At 43.6% G+C, this 27393-nt stretch overlaps 1 protein-coding gene across 11 annotated transcripts in view; it reads right to left on the bottom strand.

The window, feature by feature from the left end:
• Nucleotides 1-7321: 7321 nt before the first annotated feature.
• BBX (BBX high mobility group box domain containing) overlaps nt 7322-27393 on the bottom strand; it is a 152021-nt gene continuing 131949 nt past the window's right edge. For all 11 annotated transcript variants that reach the window (XM_050331551.1, XM_050331550.1, XM_050331554.1 and 8 more), the window contains one exon: nt 7322-26942. In XM_050331551.1, coding sequence (XP_050187508.1) covers nt 26855-26942 — 88 coding nt within the window. In that variant the 3' untranslated portion in view covers nt 7322-26854. The remainder of the gene's footprint in view (nt 26943-27393) is intronic.

A 27393-nucleotide genomic window follows, 5' to 3' on the forward strand; every position in this document is an offset into this window, starting at 1 on the left:
GAAAAATGAAGGATGACATTTTTCAGAACTACCTTAGGGTTGGCTTAAGGTTGTATTTGGTTGCATTCATTTACCTTTTTGTTTTCTAGAAGTGCTGTGGGAATTGCTTTCAGAACAAGAACATTTGGTTCTGTTTTGGGCATTTGGGTTTTTTTGGGAATGTATTTTTGCTGTGGAAGAAAGCAGTATTCTTTAATAAATTAGATACATGGGAAAGAGAAAAAACAACAAACCAGCAGAAAGTTACTCTGCTGTTGACCAGAAGGTTCATCCAAGGACAAAAATGATGGAAAGCTCAAAGACAACAATAAGGAGAAAAGGGATCTTTAAGGTCTATTCATTACAATTAATTTTTACAGTTTGAGCATATTCAGTTAAGATAGTCTCACTGAGGCAAAAGGTGATTTAGGATTCTCTGACATTTCTTACTTGTTCAGCTCCGTGAAAAAGTGAAAATTCACCATAATAAAGATGAAGTGGCAGTAAAGGTGCTGTGTGGTGTGCAGAACTCTGCAGGTGGGGGGAGTTGGCCTAGATTGAACTGGGAAGATTTGATTTGTCCCACATCCAGAAACACTGAGAATTAAAGGATCATAATAAAATTATATAAATTATAATTAAAGGAGCCCGGCATGGGAATAGATTCCTCTGTAACCTGCACTGCAGTTATAAAGCAGTGAGGTTTTTGGAAACACGATCCCTCTGTAGCTGGAGCTACAGTTAAGAATGAAAACATTGCACCAAGTAGGTCAGGCTTTGAGAGAGCCAGGCAGTTTCTGATGTAGGAAGTGGGTGAGGTTTTGGCTGGCATAGATAAACTGGTACCACTGTAGGAACCTAAAGTGTCCTTCCTTTCCTGGTATGTAGGCAGGAAAAGACAGGGTAATTTTTGATAGATGAGCAAGCTGGACAGCGCTGTGATACCACTATTTAACAACATAAAGAAATGGGGATAAAAAAGGTGGTGAGAAGGAGGAGGGCAATTGCTTTCTCTTTACAGTCCCCTTACCTGCCATTTCCTCTGATCCTGCCATCACTGGAGAACCTCATCCCAGCAGAAGATTGGGCAGGGGTCTCTGGGCTCCTGCAGCTTCCCCTTCCTGATTTGACCCCCAGAGGCTGCTTTGGTTCTCTGCAGGCTGTGAGGGAGAGGTGACCATACAGCTCATCATCTCCTGCCTGCCTGCAGGAGGTGGGGGAGAGAGCCCCAGCCTAGCTTTGAGGAAGAGGGTGAGGATCAGGAGGGCTGGATGAGCCTTGGAGCAGTGTGTTGGATGTGCCACTCTCCCACCCTTACAGTGGTGTTTATTCAATAAAGGTGGTGCCTTGATACTACCATAGCCCTGTTAGGTTGCCCTTTATGCTGCCCTTCGTTCCTCACAGCAGTTCTCCAGTGAGTGATGCAAACCAAATAGTAATGGGCAAGTGGGGAATAAAAGAAACTCACCGAATTCTGAACCATGAGGCAGCTGTTGGCATTTGCAGTGGCAGTACACCAGAGCACCAAAGCATAAACAGCTTTAAATGTCCTACTGAGCGTGCAATGAAGGTGGCTACAGCATCAGTGAGGAAGTATGATGAATGTATGATAAAATGTGTCGTGACTGTGCCAGTCACACTGAAGGTGACAGAGGAGAAGATGGTGTCTGTCCCCCAGAGCCAACTACAGGAGCCACGTGTACTTCACTGGTGACAGGGTGAGCTCCTGACATGCTCTGCAGGTGAATGGATAGCACAGTGCACGTCAAAAAGCAAGGAGGGAAAAGATGCCAAACCCCAAAACAAAGCAGTGCAAGAAAAGAGGCCTGTGCTGAAGGGTGCAAGTCACTACTTGTTTATTTACTAAGTGTATGAAAACAGCCCCTTGACCACCTGTGCTTGGAGAGGGACCATGCCCTGAGCCTGCTCTTAATCCACATTACAGCCTTGGGCTGGGAAACCTGAATGAAACATCCTTGGTGCATAGCAGGATCAGCCAGGCCAAGAACTGGGGAGCCCCAAGGGAGCAGCAGAGAGAAAGTGCTGGGAGCTCACAATGCTTTGGAGAAGAGCAGAGGCTGGGAAGAGGGAGGGGGACGTTTCAGTGGTATTTTTGCCTTTAATGCAGCACTGTGCTGCACCTTTCTTGAGGTGTGCCTTTTGTTTTTCACACAAGAGAGAACTTTTACTATTTCACTGTGATATATAAGGTAAGTTATTAGATAGATGCACACACACTACAGTACAGGTATGTTACATACTTTATACCGTATAGGAGTGGTGAATGCACCACTGTCTGTGAACACAGGCAAGGGTAGCCTTATTTTGCAACCAACGATGGTCTATCAGCTTTGAAAACAAGGAAAGAGATGGTTAATCAGATCTTTTCTTTTTCACTGTACATTTGCTTCCCTCTGATAGCTTGTAGGCTTTATTACTGGATTTGATTAAAACCTAACCCTTCTGTCCACTCAGCTAAAGCCTGAGAAGGTCCTGCTGCACAGTCCTGAAAGGAAACCTTCAGTGGAAACCAAGAAAGCAAACGGAACAGCCCAACCAGATATTTTAAAGGCCAAAACTATGGTTCCCCCGGAGATCTTCTACTTACAGTGAGCCATATATAAAGTTTCAGAAGGAGAAGGTGGAGCAGCAGGTATTTGTAAAGGTAGCCAGTGGAAAGAAAGAAGCAAAACCAAGAAAGATTTCAGTGAATTTGGAAGGGTAGAAAAGGAAAGGCAAATTAAGGCATAAAAGCTAGGGCAAAAATACCCGTATCCTATAATTTCTCCCAAGTGAAGGAGAAGCCAGTGATGCCACAGATGTGACTGAAACCATGAAACTGAAGGCATTTATGAAAACTCCTGTGCCCTGGGAGTTTGTAGGTGATACAACTCCATCCTGAGAAACGATGAATATGACATCAGTTCCTGGTATGTCCCATACCCCATCCTTGCACACAGGCACTACCAAGCTGGTGCTAGACCAGAGAAACCATCCAGATAAACCTTTTTTATCTTTTAAATGGAACCTCTGAGTGTTTTTTTTTCCCCCTCTATGTTTCCTAGATAGGCTCATCACCACGGTGTGTCATTTTTTCCTAAATGGCAAACCATGGTTGTTTTCCAGATAGCTTATAGCAGGGGGAGTATTTTGTCTGAGTCACCAGAGCCATCTGTTCTAGACAAATATTTCAGTGAATGGTCTCTCTTTCTTACTTAGACTGCTTTTACTCTCCTGTTTGAAGATCGATTCTGTGAAGACAAAGGCAGGGTGGTCTCTCATTGACTCGCTCACCCTCCCTCCATGAGCTGTCATTAAACCATCCCCCAGATTCAGCACCAGCAAACATTAAAATGGTTTGTAGACAGATTTTCAAGCTGGGTTAGATTTATGAATTAAAGTTTTAAAAGAAGTGGTTTTGGCTTCCTGGGCCGTTGCAAACAACTTGTCTTCAGTTCCCTGCAGATTGCTCAGGGTATAAGAACATATTTTGGGGGTTGAGGGTTCCTCAAAACATTAACCCGTGCCCGCTTCCTGCAGCATGTGGACATAACTCAAGATACACAACTAATGTTTCCGTGACAGGGTGAGTTCCTTCCCTCCTTGCAAGGGGTTTGGGTGGCTTCAGCTTCAACTCCTCTTGCTTCCTGAGTGATGTTTGCTTCCCTTTCTGCCCTCCCATCAAACCCCAAGTGAAACAGCCTCCACAGTGCTTGTGCAGTCTCTCTTACCACACTGCAAGCAGGATTGGTGCCGCTGGGCTGGCCACCTTCCTGGGGTCCCTCCACACGTGGCTGTGCAGGGTGGGTGGCTCCAGCCCAACTGGGCGTCTGGCCCCAGACTCACTGCAGTGCCAGGCCCGTGCCCAGGCTCCCAGCAGCAGTTTTGGCCAAGGCCAGTGAGTGAGCTCTAGCACGCGGGGTTTCTGTCAGCCTTGTCACCCATAGCTGTGACCGTATCCATCATGTGTCTGACCTGACACAGGAGAAAATCGTGGGGCCAAGAGCATCAGTTAGGGAAGAGGGAAAAGCAAACAGCATTGTCCTTCATATCCTAAGTGGCTAAATCAGGAGATTAGCCCTGCTCTACGTGATTTTGGGCATGGCAGCAAAAGCATCCCTCCCAGGAGCAAAGGCAATAAGAAACACCTGGGAGAACTAAATGCCCTCTGAGGGCAACCCGGTGTGCTGCCTGCCTGCCACAGGGCTGTGGCTTTTCCATCAAACCTGCCATCATCACTAATGCTGCCTATTGAAAAGACCCAGCAGCTAGTGAATGGACCAGCAGCTGGTCGTTGGACAACAAGACGTGCAGGCGATAAATCCAGGGCTACTGACAGAGGTCTTGGGTTTCTGTCCCTCTACCTTCACTCAGGGGTACTCCAGACCCCTGGCAAAGTGATTTATGTGCTCTGGGTCGAAAGGCTTCACCTTCCCCGTGCAAATCACAGACCAAAAGCAACCACTTCCAGGCTGGATGGTGGCAAAAGGAGAGCTGAAAGGAGAGATGAGCCACCAGCGTGCTGGTGCCACCATGTCATGCCACCGTGATGTCCTTACATGTCCTGGAAGGTTGGCACAGTTAAATCTCATTAACTAAAAGCAGCAAAAGCACAGTAAGACACTGTAGAGATCCCCATCCCTCCTGCTGCTCACAACTGCTGGAGATCCTGGGAGGAAAACCCTCTTCCCAGACTGGTACAATTCGAGATTTTCCTTCCAAAGGGCATGGAGAATATTTGCATTTGGTTTTCCCTTTCCCAGCTCTATCTAAATAAAAGGGAATTGCCAAAAATTTGCAGGCAATTTCCTCTCCCATGATACTTTAAATCTCATTGTGTGCCATCAAGAGAAAAGCAGACTATGTATCAATCATTACTGCACAGAAAACTCAAGAAAGTATAAGGAGTGAGACATACTAATGAAGAAAAATCCAATTCTAGTTAGCTAGGAAGAAATTAAGATCAGAAAAGGTGGAGCACTTTGGCTAAGATTTTACATCCATGAGCACCACTGACACTGAGTGTTCTCCTCCATTCCTTTCAATATCAGACCTTTAATGAAAGGGTCCAGTCCTTACAACAAGCAATTAAGTACCAGCCCAGCTGTGCCCTCAAATCTCTCTGAACAAGTAGCAGGAAGCTGATCAGATGCAGCAAGGGGAAGAAGGAGGATTCCTGCCCCAAATGATTCGTGGTGCCTATCTTTATTTATTTATTTATTTATTTATTTAATTTTAAATTTAATTTCTAAATCAGAGATTATCACAGCAGCTCAGTGACACACAACTGAAGCCTTCCTTCAGTGCAAGCATTTCACCACCAACTATACTGGAAGATTTGACTGCTCAAAGCGGGTCTGGCTGGCACAACCTCAGGTCAGGAATGAGCCTGGGAGCAGGTCCCTGCCTCAAGGGTCTTGTCCAACAGTGTCCCTGTGCAGCAGATGGAAAGCCACAGGTTGTGATGATGCTTGCACAGCTGAGCCATAGGACTTGTAGGCTGAAACAGTGTCCATTTTCTGCCCTAAACCAGTGGGCTTAATTAAAGATACTCCCCATAACCTTGCCAATCACACATCCTGAGACCACTGAGCCGATAACCAACACTGCTACCCAAAACCAGCCGGGTTGGTACAGACTGGTGGGTCATTCTCTGGCTCACTCTGCTTTCACCCAAAACAAGCAGGTCCGCCCAGGCATTTGTCAGACTTTCCATCAGTTCAAAAGTGCTCCTCAGTCCTCAGGGATGCAAGACCTTGGCTTTGGCAAGCCGGTTCAAACTGTTCACCAGACGGTGAAACAAATTACAGAAGGGCACCAGTCTGTGGCTGAAGACGTGGGGTTTACTGAACCACAGCTGCTGGAGGAGCCTGGAGCACACCCAAGCCTTCCCTCTGCAAGCCTTGGAGCATTTGCTGCCTGGGGCTTCCTCTGAGGATACAAGGCCAGCGTGAAGGCAAGACTCATTTTATTTGTACAAATGGTCCCTGTGATTGCCAGCTGGACCTCTAAGTCTTCCTCCCCAAGTACCTGCAGCAGCCCTTCTTTTTGTACATCTCATTTGTGCTGGTAAAAAAGCCTCTGGGGATCCAATCTGCACTACGAAAAAACCCCTCAAACCGTCAATCATAAATATGCCACAATTAGCAATTTTAAAAAGGAAAAAATATACAATATAGACACATGCATATAAAATATGTTTCATAATTGAGATTTCTCTCCACTTCTCATTAGCTGCTGAATATAGATGTTGTGGGCTGCTGTAACCACTCTGAGCTGCCAGCTTTGCTGCTGCCTACTTTACCAACTAATTTCTCCAGGCAGGACGTGCAAGTAAGGCCAAGTCCTGGCACAGGCATCTGAGGACACAAGAACAGTGTTTGAGGGGAACATGATCCCAGGGAGAAGTCCCACTGCTTAGTAGTGGGAATGACCTTTATCCCCCATGATGCATCAAGCACAGCAAGATCAAGCCAGGCATTTCCTGGATGCAAGTCTCTGGTTCGTCTTCTCTGTTGATGCCGTGTGTCCCCTTGGGAGGTGACAGGTGACCTCTGAGCAGCCACGGCTGAGGAAGAGGAAGGGAATGTGGCAGAGAAGGACGTGCTCCTGCAGCAAACGCAGCCAGGGGCGCGTTCCCACCAGTCACTTGTGGGAGTGAAATTTTTGAGTCGCATTAAAAAATGCCCCAGACGTCAGGAGGGAGGAATGGCCATGCAGGACTTGGCTCCCCATTCAGACCAAAACAAACCAAAGCACTACAGCCCTAAACAAGCAGACCAGGTACATTTGGGCCATTTGACACTGCATGAGTGTGTTGCCTGGAGCAGCGTTTCCACACACTCTGCCTGGGAGTGTAGCTGCTGAGGACTGAGGATGCACTGCCTTGTGCAGGAGAACAGCCCCTGCTGTTACTGGCCAGGCTGCAGAGCTGAGCCTGGCATGAGCCAAACCCATATCATGGGGTAAAAACCCAGCACCACAAGGCTGTTGAGAGAGCCAGAAGCTGCCAGTGACAGTGATGGTACCTGCCACTGCCACCACTGTCCGTGATGGAGAAGTAGAAAGGGTGATTATGTGAGTTTAATAGCTATGCAGTGACTCTTCTGTGCCCACAGGGTCTCCTCACGTCCTTAGGGATGACTGGGAAGCAAGGCTATGACTGTAGCTCCTCCCTTTTGAGTAGGAAATGCTGGGTTGTTGCCTTGGGCACTCCCCTGGGCCCTGACTTCTCAAGCAGCTGCCGTGGCTGCAGAGCCGCCCTCCTGCCAGGCAGCAGCCCCAGCTCCCTCCACTGACACACACTCCCCATAATGCACAAGTAAGAATCACACCACTTGGCTTCAAAACATACAATATACTTTATTGCCTGCTAGATAATCAAAGTGAGGAGTAAACACCATAGCTGGAAAAAGCAGAAAAGGACCAGGAGAAGGAAAAGAATATCCAGTCACCAAACAAGTTATCAGGCAATAAACCATACACAATATAAATAATCTGTTTTCCAAACAACTAAATCTTTATTTTGCTAATGGCCATTATATGGTTAATTATCAGTAGTAAAATCTCTGGATTTCCTTTTCTACACAGCATTAGTAGTAAGAAATATATAAGGGACTCTGCAGAAAGCAATACAAAGGAGTTATATACACAGGCACCTTCTGTGGAGCAAGAACAGAACCTCATCTAATAAGGAAGGGCTATCTACAAACCAGAAGACCATGGTAATACAATATTAGCTCAGACTTAGTTTAGCTGCAGCCTTTCCACAAGGTAGGCTAGCCAACTTATGTATACATATATATTTTAATATAGATATATATAGAGATTTATTATTTTAAAAATAATGTGAACTACCTGTAGTTCCTAGACTAATTTTAAAGAGGCAGTGTACCTTTCTGAAGCTTCATTTCAGGAAGTATATTAAAAATGGTATATAAAAGACTAGCAGACCCAAGCTCGTATATCGAATCTCGATATCTTCCCTCCGATTTTTGTCTAATGCTGTAGCTGCCACCCGCATTGACAGCAATGCCTTTAGTCATCTGGATTGCTATTTATGTTGCTGTAATTGCTACCACTAAGTTTACTGGGTTATAGTGTTAGTAATTGTCGGTTATAAATAGCAACAATGCTGCAGTACACTGTCAAAGCCTGGCCGCGTTATGAAGATCTAGTCTGTATGTGCATGCAGAGTTTTGTTGTTTAATCTAAAAGAACATTTCTCAGTCAAAGTGCTTCCCCTGCTAACTCCCCTCCCTGTTGTTCAACCACATTGCAAGGGCTACTCTCTCTAAGGAAAATGTGATGCCTCTCAGCCCACACCAAACTCTCAGCAGCCTTTCAGATGGCATCCATCCACCAATCCATCCATCCATCCATCCATCCATCCATCCATCCATCCATTCAATTTTATTTTCAGGACATAATCCTTTCCTCTCACACAGCCAGTGTCCTGAGGGCTATTAAATACAACTTATTAAAATTAAAACTGCCTATTTGAGGAAATGCTTGTAATGCATTTTGGGCCTAATCTTCAGCTGGGCGATGTCAGCCTTACGCTCCCTGTAGCAGGCAGGCAAGCAGCAGGGCACTGCTTGTTGCTGCTGCCCAAGAACCAAGCCCAAGCCACCAAGCAAGGAAAGAGGAAGGGAGAGACCTTTGCTGGGGACACCATGACGACCTGGCAAGAGCAAGGGTGCCTTTTGTGCCACCCTTTTCTAGTCTGCTTGCTCCCTGTTTATGTCTTGGGGTCCACTCACAAAGGCAAAGCAGGAGCATGCACATGCAGACAGGCAGCACCCCTTCCGCTGGATCTGCACAAAAACAGAGGGGTAGAGGGAGGAGGCCCCTTTTGTAAGTGATGCCATTCTGATCTCAGCCCAACTCTCCACAGGCTTCGCTGCTCACACGAGGTGCAACATCACCTCTGTTCATGACACAGATGTCACTTCACACACTCCTCGCCATAAGGGTCTCCAGGAGCCTCTTCCCAAATCAGTGCTGACACCCTGATACACAGTCGCTCTACTTCGGGTACCACCCCAGTGGGCCAGAGCTGGGTTTGCACGAAGTCAGTGGCTCAGACCCAAGAATGACCTGGAACACAGCAGCACAGGCACAGGGGGTCTCCAACTGGGGCAGAAAATCTGGTGGAGCGAGACAGCTGAGGGGGGTAGGAAGGTTGTTTCTGTTTTCACACATGCCCAGGCACCCCCTCCCTTCCCCAGTCTGCAACATTTCCTCGTGACCTGCCAAACCAGGATCCGGCCTGTGTGACCTGGGCATGGTCCCACCAGCACAAGGGACCACCCTGCTCCACCAGACTCCCAGCCAGGCACGTGCCACTGGCAGAAACAACCTCCAATACAAGCACCAACATCTGGCCAAAAGCGCACAGCACACCCTCAACAGAAACTGGCTTTTGAGTATGGCACAGAACATGTACCAAGAAAACGGAGGTAATAAATAAATTGTTTCCCATAATCATTCTGACATTTTGATAGGGGAGCACAAAAATGGGTATTTGAAAGAAGGACACCCCGATGGAACAGGATGTATTTGCAGTATTAGGGGAGGAAGGATGGGCTGTACCTAAAAGCATATCGGCCATGAGCACTTGGCCAGGCAAACACATCCTTGTTGAATTCAGCATTGCCTCCTGCATCTTTAACTATGAAACAGTAAAGACAGAAAATTCCTGATTGATATTTCATAGTGACCTCAGAAGCAATCTTAGCTATCCAAGCAGCAGGTATCCTCTGCCTCCTCCAGGTACCCACTGAGAGCAGGCAGGTAAGTACTGCAAGAAGAGAGACACACACAAAAGCTAGAAGCTGAGCTGTGTGCTGCAGAATGTGAATTCTTCTGCCCATATCAGGAAAGCCACTGTGTATGGACGCTGTTCAAAATTCAGTCCCTTCAGTTCCTGCATCATCACAGAGCATCACTTCACCTTATTTATGCACCTGGACCTTGCTTTACCATTGGTGTTACGCAGATTGTGCAAGCACAGGAGAAGAAAAATGCCCTTTATTTTTTCTTGTACTTTGATAGAATTCTGTGCCTGCAAGGGTAACAGGATGAGTGTTATTTTTCAATTCTGTGAGTAATTCCTCTCCAGCTCTACAGGACTCAAAGCACATGCTGATACTCAATAGCAGGGAAAATGTGAGAAGCATCTGCCAGCTATGCTGGGCAGAAGGGGAAAAAAAGACAAATTTTAAGAGAGAAGCACTTAAACTAGATATAAAACCTGCCATTGTTTTTTGACTACTGAGGAAGAGGGTGTAATTTGGAAGTCATGCTGTGGTTGATTTGCCGCAAAGTGCAGCTTTTTTGTCAGTTTTGTCTCCACTGCAACCTGATTTTTTTGCTTATCCTAGGTAGGGTCCCTAGGTGAAAGCAGGAGTCAGAAAATCAAGGGGAGCATGAGGGATTAAGAGTTTTACAGAACAGGAGAGAAACTGTGAAACATGGGGGAAAACACTTTTCCTTCTCTAGGCATTGCTGAAGATCATATCGATCGTGAAAGTCAAGGACTGCTGAACATACTGGTTAATTTGCAACTGAAGTGCAGCCTGATGGGCATCCACCCTATTTCACTGGGTGTGTGTTGAAACCAGGAACAAAAACTCATAGCACTAGGCCATTCTTGCGAAGATGATTATTGGGCTTGGGGAAAATCAGTTCATCCCTTCCACAAGTTTTTTTGTTTCCCCTATTATAGTGCCATTTTTTCCATTCATAAGGTTATTGAGAAAATTGCATTTTTAAACTGTTATGTTGCCCCCCTTTCCTTTTTAGCCATTAAATGCTTTCTCTCTCAATGCCTGGAGATTCCCAACTACTGCAGGAGGTTGTCTGTGGAGATGCTGCCCTTACAAGTCAGTCTTTGGTCAGCACACAGTTGCACAGTGTTTCATCAGTGGCTCTTACTGGAACTAAACAGACCTGGGTCCCTCAGCCATCCAAGCCCCTTGCCATATCTGTGCCTGTAACTGGGACCAGGCATCACCTGGAGAAAGCATCCATAGGAAGCCAACATTTCTGAGGCCTCTGCTTTGTCTCCTGCCTATGGTACCACTTCTTTCAGCTCTTCAACACGGTGCCCAGTCCCTGTGCTGCTTTGTTTGCCTCCCTGGGTGTCAGTGCCCGGGTCTGGAGCACCACATGGAGAGCTCAGTGGGGGCCACAGTGGCAATCGATGGGCCCTGTGCGCCTCCGGCAGCATCGGCAGGGCAGCCTCTGCCACAGCCTGCAGCTGGTTCTGCTGATGTCACAAAGCCCTGGAAATGCACAGCCAGGGCTCAGCAGCACCCCAGCACCGTGTGTGGCCCTCAGGCCGTCCCATGGCAGTGTGGGCTGCCGGGGGGCTGCCGTGCATCGCAGAAGGCACTAATGGCACTTGCCGCCGGAGCCGGGGGGCTTTGCCGTCACCTCCCCCACCTCTGAGCTTTGTGTGGCCATGCAGAAGAGCAGGGCTGGTGGGCCTGGGGCAGAGTCTCAGCAGGATGCCAGCACAGCTGGGGCCATCTCTGCCCAGTGTCTGGACCACTGGGGCGTAAGGGGTTTGCCAACCAATTTCTTGCAAGCCTAAACCTCTGCTGAGTGAGCAAATCCCTGCCCTGGCACCAGGCACAGCGACCAGGAGTGCAGGCAGGGAGCTTCCTGATGGACCAGAACAGGCAGAAAATGAAGGCTTGAGGGATGTGCTCTCTCCTTTGCTTCCCTATGGGATGCCTGTTCCCAGTAATGGGCACTCAGCTTGGAGAGAAGCATGGTCTGTCCTTTGGAGACTCTTTGATAAACTGCGGCATTGTCCAGAGTAAATCTACACACCAGCAGCAACAGAGCACACGGCTCTTGTAACGCACTGGACTTGCTCCATGAGTCTCCTAAGTGTTTCAAAATTGTTCCACTAGTCCTGGTTTTGGAGCTGGAGAGTATTGCAGGTACAGGGCTGTCCTGGTCCCTGCACTGCCAACACCATCAGGGGCTGCTTTTCCCACATCTTCCACATAAAGGCTGGATCAGACCTAGGCAGGGACCTTGCTGTGAGCAGAGGTGATGCCAGCAGCATCCCACCAGAGGGCAGGCAGGAAAATACCTGTTTCCAAGGCCAGAGGCAGCTGAGAGAGGACATCTGTAGAGCCAGGGCAGGCTCCAGCACCTGATGGCTCTCCAGCCTCTTGGTGTGGCTGGCACAAGGACTGCCTACTGGAATGGATGCTGCTCTCCTTTGGTTTCCTCCCTGTAATATGGCTTTAATGATGGACTCGTGGTATCTGAAAAGGGCACCAAGGAAAAAGGCTGGAAAGCTGGGTTGGTTTGGTGATGTTTGGTTTTTTTGTCTGTTTCTTTTTATGTTTTTTCACTGTTAACTCTGTTAAAAAAATAAAAAAAAAGTTGAAGGCAACTACTGGATAGAAAACAGCACAAGGAGAAAGGTCTCTTTGAACCTCTCTGGTATGGCTATTAACCATCAACCTGACACACAATTTGAAGGAAGAGGCTTACAAAGGCATGGAGGAGTCTTGTGGCAAGTATAAAGTTGGGTTGGTGTTCATTGAAAACCTTGTCTCAGATTTTATCTGACCATTACTTCTAAGGTTGTATTTACAACACCAGCTAAAATGCTTCTCTGTCTAGTATCTTTTGAGGACACTGTCTTTTTCTGCTATACCCTAAAATTTTGTACTTAGGCACTGGGGGAATAAACAACCCTCAAAAGACAGTCAAACTCTGGAAAAAATCATAATGGGGAAACATTTGATTCTCCACTATTAGAGGCTTTTAAGGACAAGTTCAACACCCACCCATCAGGTCTGTGATAAGTATAGCTTAACCTGCCTTGGAAATTCTCTAGCTGACGTCTCCAAGTCCCTTTTGGCCCTGTGACTGTGCCAATGAAATACAGCCAAGATCTCATCCTGCCACAACCCAGGATGTGTTTAATAACCTGACTGGCTGCTTGGTTTTCTGTCTTGACTTGCTGTTTGTGCAGGAATACGCACAAGCACTTCAGACATCCTATTAAGAGTCAGTTTACACTTTCCTCACACCACCACCCAAAGCCTGTCCACTTATACAGTCAGCCTGAACAAAACTGACAACGGGGAGCAGCAAACCAAGAAGAACACAGAGAAATGTCCACCCTGACATTCAAAAGCTGCATGGAAAGCTTTCCTTCAGCCTTTTGCCATCTTGAAAAATGCTGATTGAACTGTTGACTAGTTGATAATGAACAAGAAAACCCCACATTGACAAGAATCACTGGATCTTTAAAACATCCTTTGCCAGTTCTTGCTCATAGCTTGCAGGGGTTGGGTATTTCCAGAGCAGCTGGTTTTTAAAATCAGCTACAATTAACTCATACAAAGACCTGGCTACAAAAAAAAAGGAAAAAAAAAAAAAAAAAAAAAAAAAAAAGGACAAACCTCGAGCTCAGAGTCTGTGACATTTTAAAACAGGCACTCGCAAACAACAAGATGAAACACCGTTAGGAAACACCAACACTGCTGTGCTCACGAGGTGCAGTGTTGCATTTCATGTAACACACCTGCCCAAAACTGACCTCACACACCAAGTCCTGCAAGGAAGGAAAGGAGGTGAATAAACAGCAGCAGCACTGGTGTGCCATGCTCACCTACGGATGGCCATTGGAATCCGTCTGTTCACCATTTCTGCAGTGAGCTGTTACTTTAGCAGCTTGCTGACCCACTCTCACCATAAAAACACAAACAAAAAATGCAGAATTTGATTTATGAAGACGCTGGTCTTTCCTTATAGGCCTGACTGCACCCCAAATTAATCCCCCTCTCCCATTTATAAATTTCACATGGGTGAAAAAAGATCATCTAGTGACACATCTAATTCTGAAAGTCTGTGGCATCCTTCCCAAATTCATGTTTCTTGAGGAAATCAACACTCAGTAACAAGGAGGATAAAAATGTCTTTGCATCATCATTTACACCATGTGCACAGAGCCTTGAGACAATCACCACAACAGCATTTCAAAGTGACCAAAGGAGTTTACAACAGCAAGCATCTGATGCTTCTACTGCCAAATCTTTGACCAACAACTCAAATCCACAGGGAACTGCTCTCCCAATACGATCTCTGACATGCAAAGTGCCTAGGACAGCTTTCAAACAGGAGCAGGTGAAAGATGCAGAAATTAAAAGCAACATTTTACTGACAAGACATGCAGAGCAACAGCCTTTACTTTGATATGCGACTCCTGCAGGTGCCACTCGGACTGCAGCCTTGTGCAGCAGCACCAGGGTCTGTGCACACCCCTCAGCCGGCATCCCCCATCCCACCCGTTCGGATGCAGAGGGAATGCTGTGCTGTGCTTCCCGGCGGCCAGGGGGCCTCCTCTGGAGGAAAAGCAATGCTGCTCCTTGTAAAGCATGGTCCTGATCCTGCAGGCTCCCCCCACGTGTGCCTGCTGGCTTAGGCAAGGCTGTATGAGCAAGGGAGCTGGAAAAGCCAATATCGTGTTTATTTGATCTGAAAGTTTCTTCAGTAATTATGGAGAAAAAGTATTTCGTTATCTGGGGACTTTCATTTCCCCCACTAAGAAAGAAATTTAGAAATGCGGGGTAAGAGTTTTATTTGGCAAGTTAAGGCTCAGCAGGAGCTAATGCAAACGTTGTAGGACTAATATGCAGCACTGAAGGGAGTTTGGGTTTGTTTTTATAAAAAGCGTGTGCCTTCAAGCCACACACTAAAAAATTAAACATGCCAAGCCCCAATAAACTGTGAATCTATTCTCAACAATAAGCTGTTAGGAGGAAAAAAATAACTTATCATATTTCAGAAGCGTGCTAGATGCCTGACTCTGGTGCTGCTTGGGCTTTCCTACAGAGAGCTGGGGCACAAGAAGGGCCCAGGGAGCTTTGCTGCTCTATCCATTTCACTGCAGGATCCCACTTCCCTGTAATTATCTTTCTGCAGAAGCTGCATTTGATGCACAGCCACGGCTGAGGAAAATTGTTGTTAAAACTTTGCTAATTAAAAAAAACACTCTGTGGGTTTTTCAGAGTTATGAAGTAGCTCAGGAAGGTGTGGGATACTGTCCATCCTACTGAAAATCTGTGGATGTTTTGCTACTGATGTCCACCAAGTGTTCATCTGCTCGAGAAAAAAGAGGAGGGGAAAGGCAGGATGACTGAAAAGCAAGGTGAAAGATCTGCAAGTGAAGCCTGACGTTCCCCACTTGCTGCAACAGAAGCAAAACCATCCAACAAAGCCATTTGTCTCTACCAAATATAAAGCATTTTCAGTTGGACAGCAGATTTGCCAGAAGTGACAAACCTTAACCAATTCTTATTTTTAAACAGTTTTTATGCTGTTTATGTCCCTTGTATCTTGATGGCAATGGATTTCCAGTGGCTGAGATCTGTGGGATGATGGTTTGATGCTGAAGGCAGCTGCACGTTCCACACATGCCACCACATCCTCCCACAAACACTGTCAAGTGTGACAGGGCAATGCTGCCAAGGGACTCCCATCTAGGACTTAGGTAACACATGGCACCTAAAAATACATTCACCATTTTCTATTTATCTGAAGATTGTTAAAATAACTGTATTTGTAGTTTTATTAATCAAAAGTAGTAAAAAATTACTCAACTTGAATTGAGTATTTTTTGAGTGGCCTAAAAGGACAGAATTTTCTATTTAAGAATACATTTTAACCTCATTAATAAAGATGCTTTTAAATTCCTGCAACCCTTGGCCATCAATTACAGAATCACTGTGCCCAGGTGGAACAGCACACATCCATTTTTTTTGTCTAGGTTTTTTAAACTACTTGCAGATGAACAGAATCTCTGAATACAAAACTACCACTTTTATACTGACTCTTGTGTCTTAACGGTGTTTTCATGGTTCTCACCCATGAAACATGTACCATGAGTACAACCCTCTTAAATCAGTTATTTAAAAAATGCATCTGCACATATGCTACCTGTTTGAAAATGCTAAAACAAGGACCCAGTTCTAGAGATAATCTGGAAATTACTGTCTTCTGACCACCTGACGACCAAGGTATGTCAGGTACATTTTGCCAACAGGTGGACACAAAAATCTGTAAAACATTTTTATATGTTCCCCTCATTCAGTTATAATAAACCAAGTGCACAGTGCAGTGCAGCTGCCAGAGCTCATGGTAGCAAACACTATGTATTCCAGGCAATTTTTATATAAAAGCCGTAACAGACTAAATCAATCCTGCTGTTATGTGTATGGATGCAAATGAGTAAAATTGTGCTTCACTTTTATAAGGAATTTTTATAAGCACTCTCCAATTCCGCTGTTCCCAGAGCCTGGCCCAAGTGAAGCTCTCAGTGACCTAGGGACAGACACAGCCTTTTTGCTCAGGCTCGACGCTGCTGCCACCATAAACCCACACCCCAACCCCCAAAGCAGCAGCAACTGCACTTGGCCTCCCCACAGAGGTCCCTGGAGGACCTTGGGAACTCCTGGCTACCACTTCATGGTTTTAAGCTGCTGCACCTGTCAGTGCACAACACCACTGTACCAGACATCCCTCACTACATGTACGACTGCTGTGGCGGACCTAGGCTCCATGGCTATCTTTAGAGACAGGGTAAGTGAAAAATGCTGAGTTGCAGAACATCAAAAAAACAGCCAATGCTCAGGACAAGCAGCACAGAAATGGAGTCTCCCACTGCAGCAACTCTGAAACTCCCCCAGCATCAAGCGCATGCGGTGCTGACGATGTGTTGGGCTCAGTGAATCACATGGGTTTTAAATACAGCCCTTTTGTCTTCCCTTCACGCAAGCCAGCAAAATTACACTGTGAACCTGTGCTGATACCTGCCCACGGCCTGGCTCCTGGGCCTGCAATCCTGCATCTTGAATGTCCTACATCTAAAGAGATCCAGCATTTGCATGCAGCATCCTTTATTCATCCCATTCATCCCTAAGATATTTATTTGCCGGTGTGGATTTCTACATGAGAGGTGACTAGTTACCTTGACTTTAAAAGATCTCAGAGCTGAATTAACTGTGTCCTAAATATGGTACACTACAGATAGTTACTAGAAAAGATGTTTAGAAAAAATTAAGTACCGAGATTAAACAGTGTCATTGGAAATGCTTCCCTCCACTACTTTCCAGGGTAAGACTATGCCTCGTGCCAGCCAAGCACAGTATATTTTCTTAAAGCAATAGCAGGAAGAATTTTCTTCATTACTGATTAAAATAACGATGAACACTTGGTATTATTTACGATGTATTTGCTGGGAACCACCTGTTAGCAACACTTACACCACACGCCAAATACATCTGTCATCTAGAAGTGAATGGGACGGTTTAGAACTGCATCACACCTTAAGTAGCTCACACATTACTTCCAGCTGAAAAGTTATTGCTACAGCCACTGAAGCAAAACACAGCATCCATTACAAGCCACAGACTTGAACTGCAATTTCTCCTTTTTTTTCAACCTGGTTGGCAAACCCTTGCTCCTGAAACTGAAGACAATGGAATAGTCCATCTGTTGCGATGGTAATTTCCCTGCCACCTTACTTCCGTTAGGAAACACTGCTCTTCAAAACAAAAGGAAACACAGCCTTGTTGCCATAACCTGTCAATCTCTGCATGCTATTTACATAGCTGCTCTCACTGGAGACACATTACACCCCTCACTCTCAAACTACTGCCCACTGAAACCTGGAAGCTTGTGAAGGTCTGACTTTATCACTGAGTTCCCAGCTGGGTTTGTTTCATTTTGTACTACAAAAATCCATCTGAGCAGCTGCAGGCAAAAAGAGATCCCACACAGAGTTGCTGAGGCACAGATAAACTTCGCCATCCTGAAGGGGAGAGGCTTGTGGTGAAAGAACCGCCCCCTGCCAGAGCCCTGCTTCATGACAAACACCTCAACTGGAAATCCCACAAAGCTTCACTCACAGGCAGGAATAGGTTTTTGAGCAAGCCAGCAAGGACCAAACCAGACGGACCATCTCAGAACATAACCAGGAGCTGTCTGTCAGAGAGATATGCCAAGAATTTGCTTCACCCAGACCAATGCTAATGGCAATGGCTTGCTGCAGGTTGTCTGAATCAAAGTCATTCATTGTGCAAAACTGCAAACACATGAACTCCAGATCCCACACTGTGCATAGCTCACAGTGAGCTCATCACTGCAGGAAGACTTAGTGGCATTACAAAAGCCACTATTCCTGGATACTGACACCAAAACCAAGTATCTTAAGTTACCGACAGACTGGGACTATCTAATTTCCAAATTCTCCTTAACTCTTAAAAATGGCAAGATGTTTTAATAATCCACAGCAATGCTGACCAGAGAACCTGCCCAGACCTTGGAAGGAAGGGAACTGATGCTCAGAATTATCTGACTGAAGCCTGGTGGTCTGTCATAACTGGGAAGCCTTTGGTGGGCCACATAGAGAACTTGTTATTGATCTCCAAAGATTTACTCAAAAGAGTTTTTTTGGATTGGAAGGATATGTCTTGAGAGCTCAGATTTTTCTTTCTCCCACCTTTTTTTTTTTTTCTGTGGCAACAACAGCCTTCTCTTAGTGTGCTACAATGCTAAGCCTGTCATTCTGACTCAGCTGGTTTAATTTTTGGGTCTATTTCAACTAGTTCCTCTTGTTTCATGGGCTGATGAAAAAGCTGAAGTGCTGCTCTATATGGAATATGGTTTTTGTATTTTGTACTTTATATAGGCTGGATTTTCAACTGGAGTTTCAGCTGGGCTTGTGGCAGCTACAGCTTAAGCAAGCTTACTTCTGCTGAAGATCTAACACTGGATCTTCTTCTATCAGAAAGCAACCAATGAAGCCCTGCTGAAATATGAAGTATATTTTAAATAAAACTTTGTTAGAGCTCAGTTTCTTACTGTTGCTGTGCCAAGAACAGTCCACAAAAAAGAAGTTGACACTGAATAGATGGTAGACGTTAAATCTTACAGGTTTTATTTCAGAAAACAAAACAAACCAGAACTTTGCAGCAGATATAGGAATGCATCTCGTATTTCGTTACAAAGTGCCAGTGTCCTACTGAAGAACTGACAGCTTCACAAGCTGGTATATAGCATGGGTATGGTATGCTCAGGTATACTTTGTGTCTCACTTGAAGTTGTCACATCGTAGGACAAAAAAAAAGTCTCTCTGAAAGCAGGGTTAGCTGTACACGGAGCAACGAAAAGGACCCAACAAATGGTATCGGGGAGCGAACATTGGAGTGTCTGGCAGAAACGTGGTGCTTGAGCAGAAGGATGCCCTTCCACCCTGTGTTCTTCCAAAAGTATTAGTGGAAATGTATCTTACCTGACAGTTAAGAGTCAGTGTAATGCCAAGCAGCTCCAAGAAGCAACATGAGCAAGAGCTGGGTAACAAACCAGATCTAGGTGCACTGAGAGTTGGCTGAATTCAGCAGGTCTTTCATTGGAAGAACAAAATGAAAGCAGATGAGAAGATGGGAGTTTGAGGAATGAAAACAACTGTTTTAAGGTAACTTGGTAATAAAAAATATAGAATAGCGACTTCAAAGTCCCTGACTGGGCATATCATACTGAGAGAATACAGATTTCTTAAAATTCTTCAACGTTTTCTGCTCACTGAACCAGAGCTTTCCTCCCCCTTCCCCAAGTATGACCTTTACATGGCCTTTAATGCTGAAGCTCTTCCATTCCTGGTGTTTCTTTGCAGAGATACTGATGTATACCCAGTAAAAGGCAGTGCAAGATTGCATACATTTCTTCTTTCCTGAGTAAATGGCACATTGTTAAAAAAAGCGCCACAAACCTAAAGATTTCCCTTTTGCTACTTTAGATTCAGAGACAGCAGTTCTGCCCCTATGTGAACAGCCAGTGTCTACTGGGTTCATGAAGACTGTTCTTGGGTCTTCTTCGATCAAAAAAATCCATTGCAATCAAAGGGGTTTCAGGCATCCAAGGAGAGAAAAAGAGAAGATCCCCAACAGTCTAATTTTCAAGACCCAAGAGGGTAAAATATATGGGTAAAATAGAGTTCTGGTTTAAATAAGTTTCCAAAGTAGTGGGGGACCTTCGAGTTTAAACACTGATGTCACTTGCTACTTATTTCTAAAAGAGAATCCACTTTTGAGTAAGTTCTCTTAGTGTCCAAAGACCAAAAACATAGCAAGGGCTTCTTCACGTGGGATGACTTCTCTTATATCTTTGTGGATGAGCTTCCCAGGTGTGTAAAGAAGACAGAATCCAGAAACAGGAAGTGGATACCTGGAAAATTCAGGAGAAAAGGAAAACTTTTCTCCCACAGCCTAACTGCACCGAGTCCTGGTGCTCTCTGTCCCATAATCTCCAGCTTTATGCGATATAAATCCATTGAATTCTGGGGCACTTGAGTGGATCTATGGATCTTCCCAACAATGTCAACAGTACAAAAAATGTCAGCAAGAACAAATGGGCAGAAGTTCTTTGCAAAATAAGTGTCATCTTCACAGTCATTATGCAGAAGCTGAGTGGATGATCTGACAGGAAACTACAGCTTACAGTTCTGAGGATCCATATCTGGGTTTTGGCATCGTCCCTTTTCAGGTGAAAACAAGCTTGTTTAAGTATAAAAAAGCCAGCAAATTCACACTGCAGCCAAAAACAAATTCTGCAAATGCTGCTGCCTCAGCCATATGTTGAAGTAAACAACCATTTGATAGTAAAGCAGGTGAAGCATCAAAGAAGCTCCATTTGAATAGTATTTATTTGCAATCATTAGTTTTAAACGGGAAACTGTTTACAGGCACACGCTAGGTAACCAAAATAGAATGAACATAAAGAAATCTATTTAAAGGTCCTTATCAAATATTTCAAATATTTTATTAAATATTTTATTCAGTTGCATTATCACAGTTTAATGTACTTTAGCATGTTATACACATGACTTAACATGTGCACTTAAAAATATCAAATTAGAGGTTTTTGAAGAAAGTATGACATTCTATAAATGTGCTCATTGACTTATCTACACACAACTAAGAAGGCAGTAGCTCTGTTATACCATTGATGGAGATGAACTATTGTAAGGCATGTTTACACCAAACTTCAGAGAGAATAAAGCCAAATACTAGGTCAAAATTCACTGGAAATACATGTGAGAATAAAAGTTGAAGGACTGGGCTCTAAGAAGAAAAATCATGGCAAATCAGTTGTGTTAAAACTGTCAACAGATTCTGATTATTAAAAGCAAGCACTGCTGGGAAAGAAAGTTTTCGTAACATCCAGGTCAGCAGGATCTGTGTTTCTTTTGAGTGTGATTTTTGAAACTCACACCTTACGGTGTAATGTGTAGGAAAGAGACCGAAATCTAACAAGAAAGTTGGAAAACTATCATCTGAGAAACCTAAATTTGTTTTATGACCTAACATGGCAACACTTTTGTACAGAGTACATGTTGCAAGTCACTGCACTCCCATGCACGTATGTACACATACCCGTGCAGACACATGTACACATATGCCTCTCTTGCTTTTGTCACCTTCAAAGACCCAATCACTGATTAAAGTGTAGCAGTATGTAGGGGAAAACACAGTTTCAGTTGTGGAGGTGAAAAGAGTAGACTAGACCATTACATTCGGAATCCTGGTTAGTTAAAACCTGAACAGGTGTGGTTTTTCCAGTAGAGTACAGTGCGGGTGTGCTGGTATGTGCTAACAGTCAAGACCCAGAAACTACAATGGAATTCTTTGGAAGAACTCAACAAATGTTAAGCTATTTGCAGTCATTTTAAAAATTCCATCTGAATGAAGGCCCTAGGTCACAATGACGTGCCTCCCCCAGGAACAACACGCAAGCCCAAGCTCAACTCCAAGAGTGTAGTGGTCCATGATCGGGGCTCCTGCACTGTCACAGCACTAACAATGCTGCCCCTTAAGTAAGGAGCGTTTTCAGCCTAAGCTTAGGTGTGTTGCTGAGTGGAGATCTCATCCCAAGTGTTCCTAGATTTCTGCCTTAAAAGAATTAGTGGGGGAACATCAAATATACAGCCATCTCATAAGCTTCTTCAAAGCTGTCAATTCAGTAGAAAATACTGAGTACATAAATGACTATAATAGTACTTGGGTGAGAGCATAAACCTCACTGTGCCTTTTTTATTGGGAAATTCAGGGGAGGAGGCAAGTAACTCTTTCACAGCCTAAATGGACTCATGCATGGCACTCTGTGTCCTGAAGTGCCTCAGCATCCTGGCAGCTCTAGTTGACAGGTCCACAATATGTACAAGGTAAGTAGAATGCCACGAGTATTACAAAACATGGCAAAGACACCTAGGAGCTCTACAACCTATCAAACAAGCACGGCAAACAAACAGCATCTAATGGATAATGTATGGAATACAACACACAAGTTGCACAGCCATGTTTCCTTGTGAAATCAGGATTGCAAACGTAAACTCCAGAATGAGTTTCAAGAGCAGCACTTGGCTTACTCTGTCACCTCCGGAAACACCAGAAGTCCACCCACCCCATGATCACTGCATTTGCTGCTGTTACAAAATCTGATCTCACTGAACCAAGGAGAGCTAGTGGGCCCACGTCCTGCAACCCCCATGTGACTATGGCAGAAGTTAAACAAAAACGCTCCAGCAACAGAGTTTGGCTACCACCGTATACTCAGCCTTTATGTTTTCTGCACTATATAAAAGTCGCTCTTGGAAAATAAAGCACACAGCGATATACAAATGGTATCAATGGCCAAAAAGATTACATGATACGAGCACGAAAGCAAATGGAAGTTAATGAAAGTAGTCTTTTAGGAGAGGTAGCCATATTAGACTCAGCATTCAAAAAAAGGGAGTGCACTCAAAAGGGTCGACATACATTAGAGTGTCTTGTAGACCCATCATGTTTCTGGTTTTCCTACATTATTTTTTTTTGCAGAATGTACACACCCAGGCACACACACACCCCCACACACGCACCCACACACACGTATAAATACACATCTATCTTTTTTCTAATTCCCCTTTGTTGCCATACTGAGAATAAAGGCCAGTTTTCCTTTCCTGCTCTCTTAGCTGTCACAAGTCTATAACCGTTGCCTTCAGTCTGCTCAGTATCTGTACAGTAGCTAAACAGGCAGTGGAAATTAAAACTGCTTCAATTTATTATCCCATTGCAAAAGACAGCATCCAAACTATAAGGCATTCCCTTGTTCTGATGTGAGTTACAACTCTACTTGATACAAACTGCAGAATGCTCTTCTCAGCCTTGTGCTACAGAGGCAGCTTTCACCCAAATAATAAAGACCAAAGCCGAAATTTAAACACCACAAATTCACACACTTCTACCAGTCCCTTGTTCCTGTGCCCCTTTCCAACAACGCTTATCACTTAAATTTCAAAAGTCATGCAACAATGCTATAAAATAGAAACCCAAACTACCAAGAAGTCTCTTGCTCGTGACTTTGGGATATTGTATTAGTATAAAAGAGCATTCAGTCATCTTAAATAAATATATTCTTTTCTGAAATCACAGCACATTCAAGGGGTAGTTACTGCCATAAGCAGAACACTAAGTAATCTCCATAGATGTTTTTAGAATCATTTAGTTGGAAAAGACCTATAATATCATGGAGTTTTGATTGATTTGGTCTAATACGTGGAAAATAGCCTACTGTGGGGATAAGAATCTGCATCTCAAATGTTGTGCAGAACGTTTTTCCCATATTCGTATACAGTACTAGAACAATTAAGAAGACATTACAGTAATTTTCTCCCAGCTGCTTAGATCTGTAGCTTCAGCTACGAGAATGTATTTTGTTTACCTCAAAACTACATACGAAATATCGAAGATGACTAAATAAATAAAAGCTAAGGAAAACTGGGACAGTACTGCATTTTACACTTGAGACAAGATTCCCCCCTCCCATGGATAAGTCACAGAGGACAACTACAGTAAATGCTTGTCTTTTTTTTTTTTAAAGAAAGATTTATACACAGGTTCAGATCCAGAAAATAATGTGAAATGCATAAATATTGATAGCTTTAGCTAAGTTAAAATGGGTTCAGTAAAGTATGATACAACATATTCAGAATAAACAAAGCAGAAAAGCATCATATTTTGGTTTGCTTGAGATATACATAAGGTGCAACAATTTCTTCTCTAGAGGCATTTGTGGACAAGGTTTTAACAGGTAACAGTGTTTGCTGGTATACTGAAGTACACACAATAGCAATAAGATTTTCCAAAATGAAAGCAGCTGAAATTAATAAAAATTAAAACAAAACAAACAAGGAAAAACCCCAACCCCAATACAGTAAGATATTGGTCTGAAATTTTTGTTGTGCTAACAGACTTTGTTACCTGAAAATACTGATACTCCTTCTAGTAGATTCAGGGAAAATTCTAGCTACTCAAATCAAGACATCACTCAGAGAACCAACAAAGGCAAATGCCTAGTGAACTATAAAGCTTTGCAGGATTTCTGCTACTCTCAGTGCCTAATCGCTTAAAAATTAAGCATATCTACAAAAAGGTTTATAAGTATCTGAAAACAGTCATATCCAGTAAACTGACCCAACCCTACCCCCTCTCTAAGGGAAAGTCAAGGAAAAGCAGATCAAGTAAGATATTAATTTATATAGAAAAAAGTAATTTTCTGTTTCTTTTAAAAAAGGTACCATTAATATACAGAAATATCTCCAGGAACAATATTGAAATTTAAATCGAGGAAGGATGGGGTGCTTTGACAAAAATATATCTACTCTAAAGGTTTCTAGAGAAATAAGTTAGTACCATTGTCAACGTGAACGGCCTGCACTGTAACATATTTGGATTTCAGCTAATTATAAAGTGGTCCAAAACTCCAACAGCCACCCTGCTGTGACCCACAAGTTTTTAGTCTTTTAAGTTTTTGCTGTCTTGTTAAAATAACTTATAAAACTTTAATAAAATCTTATTTCAAATACCGCCATAGGCTGCAGTGGCATTTTAGGGGCTCTTATTTACCTGAATTTTTAAAAAAACCTTTTCACCGACTCATTGGCTTGTAAATTTTGTTGTTCTTCTGTTGTTCCCTTCTTTCCACACATGCATCCTCGATGGTGCTGTTTCAGTGACACTTCCCCAGCTACCTGCCTTTTGTCAGACCTTTAATCCTTTCTTGAAACTCATGTGGTACATTGTATATTGTTTCCTGACACTGAACCAGAGACTTTCTATTAACTACAACAATGAAAGGCTAAACCTAGCAAGCATTAATAGAGTTACGGTCCATATGGCTATTACATCAAATTAGTTACAAAATAACCCCAAAACACATTATCAATTCAGTCAAGTATAAATAAGAATGCCTGATAGAATGATGTAAACTCGCATCATTTAAAGACTTAATTCAAAGAACTTCAAACGCAATCTAATACTATCAAAAGTTCAGCCGGTATGACGAAGACTAATAGAAAATTATTGCTGGAGTCCAATTTGGTAAATTGTTGTGCTACAATGCAAAAAGTAGGGAAACATCTTGTGCTATAGAAGAAGTACCCTGTTGAATTTGTAGCTTTAGATCAATTACTAGTGATCATTTTGCATCTATTGGTAGGAATCAATGCTTGGTTATACAATAGTGTAAGTCAAGATAGTGAAGGTAACAGGCCAAGTGATACATTTGGCCTGCTTTTGGGATGTATTTATGAGAGCAAAACACAAAAATTCAACACAAGCAAAGACAGAAACTGGCAGATGGATCTGTTTGGTAGTCTGAATTCAGTCAAACGCTATTCTTCGGTTGTAGTTTATCTGTATACAACTTGCCACTTTACCAACACGAACTGTAATTGGCCCTTTATGCAAACTCTGAAGCTGATTTGGACTGTGCATAGTAACTACAACAATGCCAGTGTCTGTAAAATGTAACATGTATGTGTATTGATGTACACGTATATCGAAAAGTCATGGTTTTAGGTTTTTCAGAACGGTGAAATAATACTAAGGTCACTTTTGAAAAACGCATTTGCAGTACTTTTTGTTTACAGGAAAGTTTCACCAAGTCGCTCAGGTATCTATGCAAAAATAAAGGAACCCTCCAAGGCATGAAAGACAAGTCAATTATCTGCAGTATTTTCTTTTCCATACACCACTCTTTTTTCTAATGCACATCATCCTGGTTATTCAAAGCTAAAATAAAAAGAAACAAACCCAAACATAGCCTGTCAGAATTTTTCCCAGTAAACTCTACCACTCTGGTGGCAAATATAAAAGTGCAGAACATCTGGACCACATGGCTGCCCAAACACCGCTAACAATGGTACATCTGTCCAGGCTGCCTTGAGTTCTCTGGAACAGGTTTTAAATTCACTCTACAATATAAACGTAGGCATACCCTATTAATATAAACCATCTTAGAACTTAAATCTTCATGTACAAAAATGACTAAGAATATCTAATAATAACTAGTGCAGTGCGTCAGTGTTTTTGTTGGTTTTTTTTTTTTTCTTTTTTTCATTTTCATTTAGAGTAACTAGGTATTATATGAAACTAGTTGCCGTACTCTCTGGTTGGTAAAAGAGATGCTGTGAGAGCTAACAGTAAAGGCAGCCTTTTTCACACCAACCATCTATTTACTGTTTAAAAGCCTTCAATAGAAAGCAAGCTCTGGGATCATTCCACTCCATTTCTGTTCATTAATAGACAATTAATATCACCCTCCTACATACTGGGTTCCGATTTGAGGACCTGGCCCAAGTAGCTAACGTCTGGCTTCCAGTGAATTCTGGGCCACTCAGAGCAATAAGCACTTTATTGCAGTCTCTAGTTCCATCATATGGACTGACTAGCTTCCCTTGGTAAAGACAAGGCTAGGATATTAGGTAAAGCACAATGTTTTACAATAAAGTGGAGCTTCACTGGTCAGCGCAGGAAATAAGCACTGGAGCCTGAGACATTTCATTTGGCTGTCCATCGTGTGGGAGAGGTGTGGGCCTCTGACTTCTGCAAAAGAAGAAAAGAAAAGCCACCCATCAGTATTTGGAGCATGGGAGGTGCTTTTATCAGACTAGAGGAGATGGAAAGCAGCACGTTGTATGGTTTAACACCCGACACTACAGCACCATAACTCCTAGCTTGCTGCAGGTGCTCACATACTTAGGTTACATGCTCTTTTTAGAGGTATTCCTGCAACAGTAACACAGTACCCTGAGGACAACCTACATCACAATGCAAAGGTAGGAGAAAACAAGACATGATGGTATTTGACAACACAAATCAAAATGCACAGCTGAAGAGGAAGTTAAGAGCTGCTACTCATTTTGTAAAGGAGCGTCTTCAGCCCTCAGAAGCAGAGCATACAGCTCATGCATGGCAAAAGAAGGTAAATGCACAGAGGTGTGTATCATGTTAATGAGAGTCAACAGCCAGGTTTTAAGCAATATGGAAATATACT

This window comes from Myiozetetes cayanensis, unplaced genomic scaffold (assembly GCF_022539395.1).
Source record: "Myiozetetes cayanensis isolate MyiCay16 unplaced genomic scaffold, myiCay2020 scf5-8, whole genome shotgun sequence".
In the NCBI taxonomy this organism is placed as follows: domain Eukaryota; kingdom Metazoa; phylum Chordata; class Aves; order Passeriformes; family Tyrannidae; genus Myiozetetes; species Myiozetetes cayanensis.